This window comes from Antedon bifida, chromosome 2 (assembly GCF_963402885.1).
Source record: "Antedon bifida chromosome 2, ecAntBifi1.1, whole genome shotgun sequence".
Lineage (NCBI taxonomy): Eukaryota > Metazoa > Echinodermata > Crinoidea > Comatulida > Antedonidae > Antedon > Antedon bifida.
The window spans coordinates 11,336,092-11,349,150 of NC_136227.1; the positions used below are offsets into that span (position 1 = coordinate 11,336,092).

At 32.4% G+C, this 13,059-nt stretch overlaps 1 protein-coding gene across 2 annotated transcripts; it reads left to right on the top strand.

Annotated features, from left to right (window-relative positions):
• The first annotated feature begins 441 nt into the window (after positions 1–441).
• LOC144835163 (protein NipSnap homolog 2-like) lies at positions 442–12,698 on the top strand. 2 transcript variants are annotated; one of them, XM_078690222.1, is made up of 10 exons: positions 442–575; positions 1,586–1,722; positions 2,353–2,398; positions 2,586–2,680; positions 3,404–3,471; positions 4,102–4,242; positions 4,904–4,935; positions 7,215–7,309; positions 10,346–10,429; positions 10,944–12,698. In XM_078690222.1, exons 1-10 carry the CDS (start codon positions 493–495, stop codon positions 11,006–11,008), a joined length of 846 nt encoding a protein of 281 aa, XP_078546348.1. In that variant the 5' UTR covers positions 442–492; the 3' UTR covers positions 11,009–12,698. The 2 variants fall into 2 exon arrangements, with proteins under 2 accessions (XP_078546348.1, XP_078546349.1); XM_078690223.1 differs by lacking the exon at positions 7,215–7,309 and adding an exon at positions 8,778–8,872.
• Positions 12,699–13,059: the final 361 nt, after the last annotated feature.

Below are 13,059 nucleotides of genomic sequence, written 5' to 3' on the forward strand. Positions count from 1 at the left end.
ACTCGGAAATTTAAAATTTAGCAGGCAACGTTTAACCAATGAAAACTTTCAAGACAAAGAAAGTGTCATATTTAATAACGATAAATGGATATAATTATTTCGTCATTTTTGTTGTTTTTGTTCTAAAGCTATGTTTGTACACACTGTCAAACTTTATGTGACAAAAAAAATGTATATGCCCGTTTTATGGAGATGATGATGTATAAACTAGTTTGACAAAAAAGTGTGATGTTCCCAAATATGGTAGTGATATGACATCATCATGTCCATGGGCACATAACTTTGTTTTGTCACATTAAGTTTGATAATGTAGACACAGAGTAGCTTTAAAACCAAAACATGTTCTTTGATAAAACTAACAGTGTTTGCTGCCGAAGGCAGTGATGGCGTTCCATAGGGAAGAAATTGTTTGGTCGTGACCTTTCACCTCATAATAAGCGAGCGAATTATTTTTTCGGTAGGCTTAGCTAGTCGATTTTGAGGTGCAAAACTATGGCTTTAAATTCGGCTTTAATAAGGTCAATTAGATCGTGCTTTGTTAAGACAAATCCAGCGTGTTCTATAATTGCATCAAGGTAATTTTTTTAACTGAAGATTCTGAAATTAAAATGTTAAGAACTAGATTTTACGACTAGCATACTTGTGGTACTTGGTAGGCCTAACTAACTACTACTACTACCTAGCCTAATACTAAACTACTACAAGATTGGTTGGTTCGCGGGATGTATATTATAGCCAACACGGAGACTGCCCTGGATGAGATGCGAGCTGTGTCGTTGGATTTTAGGCGATCAACAACATTTTTCAAATTTGGTTTAATTAATCATTCAGTAAAGTAGGCCTAGCTAGGCTAGACCAATCTTTTTAATTTTATTAAAGAACATTTTTTTGCAGTAATTTTTTTTTCTTTACGATTTTTTAATTAACAATTAACGCTGTTATTTCTGTTGATTATGCTTCCCTGCACAGCAGATAATGTCTTCAGGTTTTGTGAAAAAGATGAATGCAAAAGATAAAGAATCATAACATATTGAGATTTAATGTTTATATTATGATTTAATGTACAAGGCACACCATCCTACCCTATCGTTAAATAATAAATACTTTGTACCTGAACATATGGTTTGAGTCAGAGGTGAATGAAGTGAGGCTAGCCCAGATATAAATGCCAAACTGGCTACCATATCTTTACATTAAAGCGGTCCTAATTCTGGTGGTGGAACAAGTCTTCTCACTTGAGGACTAAACTGTATGTCCAGTGTACAGTTTGCTCATATGCACTTTAAAGAACCCAGTTAATCATTCAAGAAAGGTAGGGGTTACCCCGGTAAACTGGTTCACAAAAAGCCCCTGTCTCACGTGAGAATACAACCTATCTGATAAGACAGTAATTAATTTACTATTGGTAATCCTTGGCCATGTGCTAAAGGAATTAAAAAAAATAATAATAAACAAATATTATTACTAGGCCTACAGTAGCACCTAGCTAGAGTGTTGGACGTTGAACTACAGATCATATGTTTGAATCAATAATAGGTTTGAAATATAATTTTAATGTATTTTTTTTTTATTCAAATAAACATAGAAACTTTGCATCTGGGAGTGATGGATCTCCAAAAGAGGGATGGCTTAGCAAGTTACTGCACGTAAAGAGAGTTGAACCAGCTACAGAATCACACTCAAGAGCTCTTGCCAACAAGCAAGTCGTCTATGAAATGCAAGGTAACAAAGGATTGAATGAGCCTCTTGCCATTATGTTGAGAGAGGAGGTGGTTGACGACCACAACATTCCTGGTGCCGATACATATTGCCTAGCCTAACTAACTAACTACTAAACTACTACAAGATTGGTTGGTTCGTGGGATGTATCTCAATAACTTCCAAATTTTAGAATTTACATTAAGGGAACAAATAATACAATACATGCAGACAGAATATTGGAGAGTGGTGGTCGGCGACCAATTACTGTGTATCACATTAACTTTTAGAATATAGATTAAATTCAGTATAATTTAAAATTAAACAGAAATGCAAAAAAAAAATGATTTAAAATATAAAAAACATTGTCAAGAGTGGCAAATACAGGATTTTTATATTGGGTTTTAGTGGAGGAGTGGTAGGTACTAAAAAATAAAAAAGTACAGTAAATGTTGAACTTACGTACAGTACCTGGTCCCATCCTCATTTCACATCTGATGGACTTCAACTACTGTATTGGCCAACTAGATCACCTTGGTATATTTTGCTAATTGTGCATTGGGACTCCCTCTAGTTTATAAATGCAAGTTGAAACACATGAAACACAAATATATAACATTTTTACAGAAAAGTTTACTTTATAATATTTTTCAGTACACAACATCAAACCTGATAGAATGGGAGATTATATCAAATTATCGTAAGAATTTCCTTTTTTTTTTCTTTATTGTATGACTTTCTTTGATAAGTACTTTTAAATTAAAAAGCAGATCATGTCTGTACTCTTGCACTGAGGATGCTTTGCAATTTTTTCCTGGCTGTCATTTACTATTATAATATGCCATTTATCCAATATCAGCTTAATATTGATTTTAATTGTATTTCAGAGAGCATCATTTAAGGCGAGTACATGACAATCCCAACATGCCTTGCAAATTGTTCGGAAGCTGGAGTACAGCATTTGGTCCACAAGATCAAGCAGGTTTAATTTTTTAATATTGTTTTATTACAAACTGGATAAACCTAACTTCTTTAAAGGGACACGTTCGGGACAAAACAAGTGTCACAATAATAGGGATGGCTCCTGGATAGTGGGTTGGCCATAGTGTTAAAAACATACAGTATATTAGTTCTTGTGAAAGTGTCCCTTTAATAGGTGTCTACTGTCTTGAAACTTGACACCAACGTGACACCGATACTCAACCTGTAATCGTACAGTGGGTCATTCAATAATAAACAAATGAGTGCAATGGTACAAATAATTTCATGAGGTGAACATTCCATCTTTCACTGAACTAAATTATTTGTTCCATTGGGCAAATATAAAACATTCATTATTTGTTTTATAACACACCTACAATTAATTCATCTTCAATAAGGCCAGGAAGCTAGATTATTCAGGCAAGGCAGCGCTCCAATTTTGGGTCAACAGCATCATGTTGCCAAAAAGTAACATTTTTACTAAAAGCTGACGTTCATAGTGCAAAATCATCAACGGTATGGAATGCATAATTAGCCAATCAAATGGCAAGAATACATATAGGTGTGCTATGAACAGAAACAGTAAGGGATGCATGTCAAATTATTTTCAGGTGAAACTTATTATGCCAATCTTTATGAATATAACAAAACTACAAATCAATTTTAAAACAACTCTATGTATAAATTTAATTTATTTCACACAAATAAAATTGGTTTTTTTCAGTTCACATTTGGGCCTATGATGGTTATAAATCAGTGAAAGAAATGTCAGAACTTTTATGGAAAGATGAGGTAAAAATTGTCATTTACAAAAATAAAGCCATTTTATTCCAGGCTGTAGTGTAGTGGGTCATTTCATTGCAATACAACAAAAAACAAATTGTGTGTGCTTAAATTGGGTACGCAAAAATCCTATGCTAAAATATACAGTAATTCAAATTTTAAGCTTCATCCGACTATCGTTTTGCAAGACACGGATTGCTGTATTTTTTGCATCTTTTTGAAAAAGGTCATGAATATGTTAAACTTATTTATGACCAATTGGACAGAAAATCAGAAGATGAATTAAAAAAAAAACATGGCAAAGCAAGTTAAGTTTTGGCGAAACCTACCTATCTGGAAGGAAGTCACCTGTTAACCTTTCATTTGTTACGAAAGCTCTAGGTACAAGATTAGTATACAACATGTTATGAAAGTCAAGCATCAACACGTCAAGACGTCCAACTAATCAAATTTACTCCTGCATACCGGATACTTCTGTTTGTTATTAAGAGCGAGTCTGAACACTTTGCTGTTAAGACGCTACAGTAATTATAATACATTGCCTTGCTTACGATACAAAAGTATAACTCCATGGATCTTAGTAAGTTTTTTTTGGAAATAATACACATAATGTTGATTTAATCAATTTTGTTTTTATAGGAATATTTAGATTACAAAAAGCAAAGAGGATCAATGTTAATTAATAGAAGTAATCAACTGTTATTACCATTCAACTTCTGGCCAGAGCCAGAAATACATTCACCTGGAAACCTGTATGAACTACGTAGTTACTATCTAAGGGTAAGAACTGATTAATTCAATAGAAACACAAATAATAGCAAGTTAGGGGTTCTACTGTTATCCCGTGCTCGGTTATATTCCCATCCCTTAATTTAGACTTAATTTAGAGTGTTAATGCAGTCCTACTGTAAGTACCCAGTCCCCTGCAACTATACTCAAATACACAGATAACTGTATACAGTACATATTACTGTAAACTTTAAATTTGGATAGATCGGCAATATAGTCAGTTCAAGCTTTTCCCTTTCGCCACATGACAGCATGACGTAACCAAGCCAGTTTAACAACAGGATGCTGAGCTCCAGAGATCAAAGGGTTAATCTGTGGTTGCGACACAATCAGTTCCACGCACCTTAACAGACACCATGTGCCGTGGAGAATATGTACACAGTACAGTACTGTTGGTATTTGTCGCAGCCAGACATAAGATCAAAGGACTGTTACGAGTTCTTATCTTGGCAAGACGAGCTCAGTGTCCTGTCGTTAGATTGCCTTGATGTAACAGATTATATTGCCTACATACTGTATGTTATTAAAATGAGTTGTTCTAACAGTCTGTGCACTACCAAAGACTTCAACTGTTGATTGTTATTATTATTTAAAACCGAGATGTATCCCTTAAAAAATCTTTTTTTTTAAATACTACTATTTCTGTTTGTAGCCTGGCACACTGATTGAATGGGGAAATAACTGGTAAGTTATAAATTAAATTTGTTTTTGTTGCTAATGTCAGTTTTTATAATAATTTAGAATAAAAATTTTAGTTTTAAAAAGTTTAAAATTTGTTTATTAAATACACTACAATGATTTTCTTTTGTGTATGTTAATTTTTAAATGTAATATAACATTATAGAACAATTTTGTTTTTTGTGTTTATGTTGAATATATAATATTTATTGTGTGTTTTTGTTGAATGTGTTTTAGTTTTTCATTTAACTTCACAAACATGTTTCCTATACCACTAGCAAAGACTATGTTTTCTATACTAACAACTTGTGTGCCCTGGGTCTCACATTGTCACCACATTTACTGTGTGCCCACATGCATGTTATCTCATGGTTATGATTTATATTTGGATGGCTTTGTTTGTGTATCCAGACATATATATATATAAACACATTAAGCATAGAACATTAGTTCTAAACCACCCGGTGATATACTGAAATTTAATTAATTAATTTGAAACGATAAGATGAGGAAATCTGTGAGAATGAGAAAAAATCGCCCAAACTGAGACTCGAACTCGGAACCTTCTGCTTGATATGCAGATGTCCTAACCATTAGACCACTGGGGCTTTCATGGTATACAGTAGTTCAAACCCAGTTGGATAGCGACTTTCTCGGTGTGGAAATATTAAAAGTAAGGAGATTAAAGAAAGGTCAAAAGTGAAAGGTCAAACTAGAAGATAAAAAAAGTTCTTGTCACATAATGTCCTTAATAAACACATTTTCAAATTGAATTTAACTAAATTGATATTACAATAATTTACTATTTCGTAAATGAAATATAACAAATATTTAAATTTTTAATTATTTTTTAACGATTATTGTGAGGCATCATTCATTTGAAAATCTCATTTAAAATGCGTTCTGAAACAGATTCTTCTGTAATTTGCAATAATCTATCACCCATTTCTAAACTTTTTTATTCATTTTACCTTATTTGGTAAGAAATTTACATACTTTATTTTCCTGCGTGTGTTGAATTTAATACAAGGCATGAACAAACGTGCCTGATACAAAAGCAGAGCAAATGTATAAACAACTGAATGACTTAAATTAAACTTTCAACATTTCATGTGTACACTACAGACCATTTCATGAAGGTCATAAAATCACTCTTCAATCATCAGTTAGGCTCTATTTATTATTCTTAGAACAAAAAACGGGTTAAATGCTCCCTCACATCTCCCTCTGCATGTTCAATTATTTATTGAATTACATTGGAAATACATTTGGTGTTGTACATGTGATACGATAGCAATTTCACATTTTTGTTCTATTTTTCTTATTTGCAGTGTTTATCAATTTAGTTTACTTTTTAATACACTAAAACTTTACCTAGACTACAAAGTTATAAAGTGCTCACAAACTTGCTAACTGACTGTTATATCGACATTGTAATAGGTCCATTGATATGCCAATTACAAAAATTGAGCTAGTCACAATAAACAATTTTGATATACTACTGCTTTGTGGAGACATTTGTCGCCCTCTATTTCTTTGTAGATTTAGGATTCAGTTTTTTACAAGCAAACTTTTTCTATCAATATTTTGTTGTGGCGAAATAATTCATTCAAATTACACGTTTATTGTTGTTTTGAAGTTTTAAAAACTTAACTTTTTTTACAACATTAACAACTTTATAGCGAATATAACTCAATTAATAATTATAATAGTACAGTATTTTGTAGATTTTATTTTGATTAAATTAAAAGACATTTTATTATTAACTAAATGTACATACAGTACTCGACTTTCTATAACAAAAAATCACAATTCCAGAATGTTGTTACTGTATTGTTTTTTTTTAATTTCAATTAAAAAAAAACTTTTTTTTGACAAAGTTGTTCAAATTTAATAATAATTGATAATAAAACATGAATCAAAATACTATACCTGTACAATGGGAATACAAAAAATATTTAAAAATGCTTAAATTAATTTGGGAAAATTGAAATGTTCCATTTTCATTTTCAAATTGCTATTAATATCAATAAGTTTAACTCAATGCAATACACCCACCTCTAAATATGTGAACAAAAACTATTATTGCAAAAATGTTTTAATAAAAGACAAAAAATACAATTATGGTAATGTTTCATTGAAGGCACAAACCAATTGAAAACTGGTTACACTTCATAGATTTAGATGGAATTTATATTCAAGGCCTTTAATTACCTTCGTAATTATAAACAAATTGAAAGTTTCACCCGACACAATATAACATGTATGACTGTTTACATTATAAGGGCACGTGGAATTCGTATGCGTATTGGAGAAGGTACGACTGTTACTGGCCTTTTTACACAAGTTGGTGACCTCTATCATGTCCACCATATTTGGGGTAGGAAACATGTTTGTGAAGTTAAGCGCCTGTCTTTTGGCTGTGAATTCTGGGGCCAATTCCATGGATTGGTGTTACCATATTTTAACGGAAGAAAGCTATTTATTTTCAGAATAAATAATTTTGTTTACCCACTCTTGTTTTTCTTAGCTTTATATTTTGCCTCTCTTCAGGACTCTTTAATAGGTATCTTTAGTTCTGATGATACGGCCAGTCTGCATTCTGGCAGAAATCACTGCATAGTCAATGACAATAGTTTGAATTGGGCATAATTTCAGAATTTAACTCGACTACGATGAAATCTTCACACAGAGAGCTAATGTTAACACAAATATGAAACTGGCTATATTTAACAAATAACCAATTCAATAAATAATATTTATAATAGTTAATAAAGTAATTATCAAACATTTATATTGCGGCAATTGCAAAAAAAAAGATCAAATGCCCATTAAATGAGTTTTCTAAGAAATTTTAAATTAATCAAAAGTGGGTGAATGTGCGTCCACCGTAAATCAAAGATTAAGAATATACAGTAATACTGCTGGCCTTTTAAACCTTTGCAAAGATACCTGCATTGTTGTAGTCCACACATGAAAGCAATAAAGCTATTATTTTAAGTTTGTAGTAGACTGGCTGCGTCATCAAAAGTACCAGGTAGAGGTGTAGCAAATATATGACAGTTGCAAAATCTGTTATAGTATTACCGGCAGTTATATTAGCTGCTTTTTTTCAGCCCTAACCTTTCAACAAAAAGCAAAAAAATGTTACTAAACTATAAACTCATGGAATCTCAGATTCACAGACCAAATACAGGATAGTAATGGGCTATCACATGACATCTATCTAACACTAACAGATGATTGTTAGTTGTTAAATACTGTCATCTGATCATTGAGTATGTATGCTCTGAATACTCTCCTTGTTTCATAGCTAAACTAATATCAAATTATTCTTGGAAACCACTAATTATTTTAATCATATTTTATGTCATCATTGATTTTTTATAATTACATATTACAAATTGTTTTCGCGTCTATATGAACACTATTTGCTGAGAGTTTAGGCTCAACTCTATAGGGATTATCGCAAATAGCGTGAGCGATGCATGATGGGAAGGAATTTGGAGCAATAGCACCACCAGTATAATAAAAACTTTATATACTGGTGGTGGCGCTATTGCTCCCAATTCCGTCCCATCATGCATCACTCATGCTATTTGCAATAAACCTTATTATCCTGCATACAAATTATAACGTTCAATCATGTTTTTATATAAATTGGATACAAAAATATGCTCCTTCAATTTAAGAAAAATCTGTTAATATACACACTTAATTGAATATTTGTCATGATCTAAGATTTATGATATAAAAAGAGCAAGCAGAGATTCAGAGTATCCATATTGTTGTTGTTTGTAAGGTTTTTAATGTTTCATCCCTTCTTTGAATTTTTTACCGCTTTGAAGGGCACGAGGCATTAAATATAGGCAATCACAAAATGAGGCCATTGCTGGTCTGTTTGCTCAAATAGGAGAATTATATGTTGTACACCATTTATGGGGTAAATATGTTTTTATTCACAATAGTTATTAATATCATGGGCATGCCAGAATATTATCAAAATATGGTACCGGAGTAGTATTCACTCCCCCCTCCACCTTCCTTGAAAAAAGTCTTATATATACAGCAACAATTAAATAAAGATTAAACCGGACTTTAGTCGTAGTTCGAGCTATTCTAATTCGATTCATAAAAGAAGTAGTCAAAGTTTGCAGTTTGACTTGCCGCAAAGATATTGTTGTAAATAAACATGACTTGCATTATTATACAATGGCAATGTATATCGAATTAAGCTAAATGTAAAAATAGATATTTCGTTCGTAAATATCTGGCCAATATGATAACTCAATAACTGTTACATTTTTAAAAAACTTGTTCACAAAAACATTTAGTCTGCGATTTAGCCTGCCTCCTTGTTGACTAAAAATACTTCAAATCAAAATCAGCGTCAATATAGTCGAGGTTGGCTTGATTTAGTTACAGATTACGTTGAAGTTCGGTTTATGAATTAAAATGATTAGTTTTAGCTTGAATTACGACTAAATTCCGGTTTAAGAATACAGGCGATAGTGCCCAACAAAAAGTGGCCCACTTACTTCCCTGATCTCTTTTGCCGTTGCCTACGAATATAATAATTCACTCAATGTCCAATGATATTTTGTCGGGAGCCTTGACATCTTATACAAAAGTGAGTCTCTGCAATTTCAGTTCAATGAAAGTTCTTTGGTTGAAGCAATAGGGATTTACGCATCAGGACGGAGGAAGAAGTAGGATGAACAGAACTCCTGTGTTCATTGGAGCGTGGAATTTTATTCCTTCGTGCCTATTGGCAAATAGCCATCTCGAACCCCTATGTTTACCCTTCAGAAATCACAGTTTTATTGTAGTGGAATGTTCCTTTTTGCAAACCCAACATTGAAATTGTTACAAAATTTCAATTCACATTAGAATTGTATATTTTAATTTTTTTTTTGCTAGTAATCTTGACGTTTATGTAACTTATCACTCCTAGAAATTTGTGGACAGGACATTGGGGCATGCATAGTGTAAAAGTAGGCGGGGCTGTGAATTGCTGTCATCTAGCCCTGTCCTGATGCATAAAGTTCCTATATTATAGCACTGTATTGAAAGTCTTGTGTCCAATCACAAACTTCTCAGCTACAAACTGTTTTACCAAGGCAATCTAACAACAGGATGCTTAGCTCTGTTAGATTAAAGGTTTTATCTGTGGTTGTGAGATGATCAGTTCCACGCCCCTAAAAACAGAAACTGGAGAATAATGTACTTGGCACTGTAACCGCAACTGGTATGAATTTGTCACAGCCAACATAAGATCAAGGCGATCACTCAGCATCCTGTTGTAAGATTGGTTTTACACAGTTTTCTGACTACCAAACATAATACAATTGCTTTGAAATAGAAAATTTTATTTAAATCAATTTGTATTAAAATTGTAGTGCGATTGTTGTTTTAGCTTACAAGGATCTTGAAAGTAGACGACAAATTCGTGAATCAGCTTGGCAAAAACCAGGATGGGACGACTTAGTGGCTTACACAGGTAATTGTTTATTTACCTCCATTTCCCTGGCAACTTTCTCGATCATACTTACATAAGGGACCAAGCAACATCTGCACTAAAAATACATTAAAAAAAATAAACAAATCAAAAACAAAGGTACAATTGGGGTTTTATTTTATTAGCAATGGCAATTAGAATACTACAGTATGAGAAAACAAAAAGTGTAAAAAAATGTTTAAATATATCCTAAATTTCCACCAACAGTCATGTCCAAACGAAGGAGTACATGTTTTTGTCACATAAAGTTTGATAGTGTAGACAGAGCTATATATGTATCTTTTAATGAGTATTTTACACAGTGATTAAATTACACTGTGTCGAGAATGTGAAACGTAACTTGGCAAGATTATTATAGGAGTCATGTAACAATTTGTTGAATTTGTATTGTACGTGTAAATCGGGTATAATTTAGTGAAAATATGTAAAATGTACTATTGCATGTGGTACTTCATGAAATAATAAAAAAAATTGATTGTGGTTTTTTTTTTTTCAGTTCCACTAATCAGAAAAATGGATTCCAAAATCATGATACCAATTCCATGTTCTCCGCTTCAGTAAACGAACAGCACCATCTATTGACCCAACATCATGTGTTTGGTAATAGTTATTTTAACGTTGCTAAACTTTCTCAAAAGTCCTAAATTTTACAACTCTTTCACCCTCAACCGGTCTAGTTTTTCAGAAATAGTTTATTATGATATAGATATTTTAATTTGTGATGTATATGCATACTGAATATTCTAACTTGTGCTTGAACAATTTTTTATTAGCCATTTGCTAGCTGGAAGTTGTTTTGTAGGTATGTTAAAGTTCCTCATTATGTATTATTTTTTTTCTTTTTCTAAATTTCTTCTATGCCCCACCGACTATTCTGACATTCCACAACGTATGGCCAGCATGCGGCCCAAATTTGGGCAGCGATACATTTTGGAAACGCTGAGGAGTGGTTTGAGAAATTGAAAAAAAAACTAATAATGTTTTAGCGTCATAAGCTTACCACAAATGAATGGCATTTGATGTTAGGTGGTTATGAGTTATGTGGTTTGACCCTGCCGAAAATGTTCGTAAGCATAGCAATGAGAAGTAATTGCGATGTGATTTATTGTAATGTTTGGTCCAGGGAACCGGATTTTAGGATGCGAAATAATAAGTTTGACTATTATATACTGTATAAAAATTTATCCTGTAGTGCCTTCTACATATAGCCCATTTACAAATACATAGAATGTAAAACTTTAAGATTAAATTAAAATTAGTTATCGTATGTGTTTATGTCCAATTTCACACAGTAGCTGTGGGGAACTTTGTAATTCCTAAATTTAAGCCTCGGCCACACTGAATTTTATGTGGTAAAGCTAGCTATATGAGTTATTCAGCTTTTAAAGACAATCCTGGTAAAATATTTGGGTGATCACCTCAATTACATGACCAAGTTTTGTTTAATGTTGTTATACATGGTTAAACCACACTACATCAGCTAACTCATTCTTTCTGAGCTAATTTAACTCGTAAATTTGCTCAAATAAAGTTTAAGATTATCTGTGTTTCTCCAAGAACAAATTTATCTAGAAAGCTTGATCATTCACAAATATACATTTAAAAAAGAAAGAAAAAAAATATCAAATGCTCGAGTATAATCCCACCCCCTAATTTAATTTATAATAAAATCCGACACAAGACGTAGGTAAATTCATTTCTAATGCAATTCAGTATAATTTTTTCAAAATTTCATAACCAGGGACTACAGTATACTTGGCCATGGTATTTTATTGAGAATATTACTATTTTACTAACAGTGTGTGCTTAAAATTGGAATGATTATACTGTAGTAATTATATGACAGGCATAGAATTTGATGGTTTACAATTTGTATGTTATTGGCATTTAACAATATCGAGCTAGTGTCTTGTAGGCCTACTACAATGTTTACACCTGGTATTAGTAATCACAGGTTTACACAACGATAGCATTGAGAACACCATTCAAACAAGGCAATCTAACAACAGGATGCTAAGCTCGCCTTGCAAAGATAAGAATTTGTAACAGTCCTTTGATCGTATCTGGCTGCGACACATTCATACGAGTTGTAGTTACCAGTTACATTTGTGGAAAAATCAGTTTAGGAGTGTGGAACTGATCATGTCACAACCACAGATGAAACCTTTGACCTAACAGAGCTAAAGCATCCTGATTGCCTTGATTTCAATATATCGATCGAGTTAATAATAAATTTATTCTTTTTCCAAGACTTTGCTGTTTTCAACATTTTATTATTTTGGTGCATAAAATGTAGATCAACATTTAAATAAACTTGTTAATACAAAAAGAAAAGCAGTTTCTTTGTATTTTTGTTTGCTTTCTTTCAAGAATTTGTCAAAAGTATTAATTTTCTAGTCTAGTTCAGCCTTTTAAATTATTGATGTTTTCTCCTATACAACCATTTCTTTGTAAATCATATAAATTACTTGAAATAAACAAGTGTTGCCCGAAAGCTCTGCTAACTTTTCTGGCTGTTTTACTTTATCGTTTTGATTTAGCTTTTCGCTTTTTTTTTTGTATCTCCATAGAGATCCAGCCACTGATACCCACAGCATTGTAATTTGTTCAGT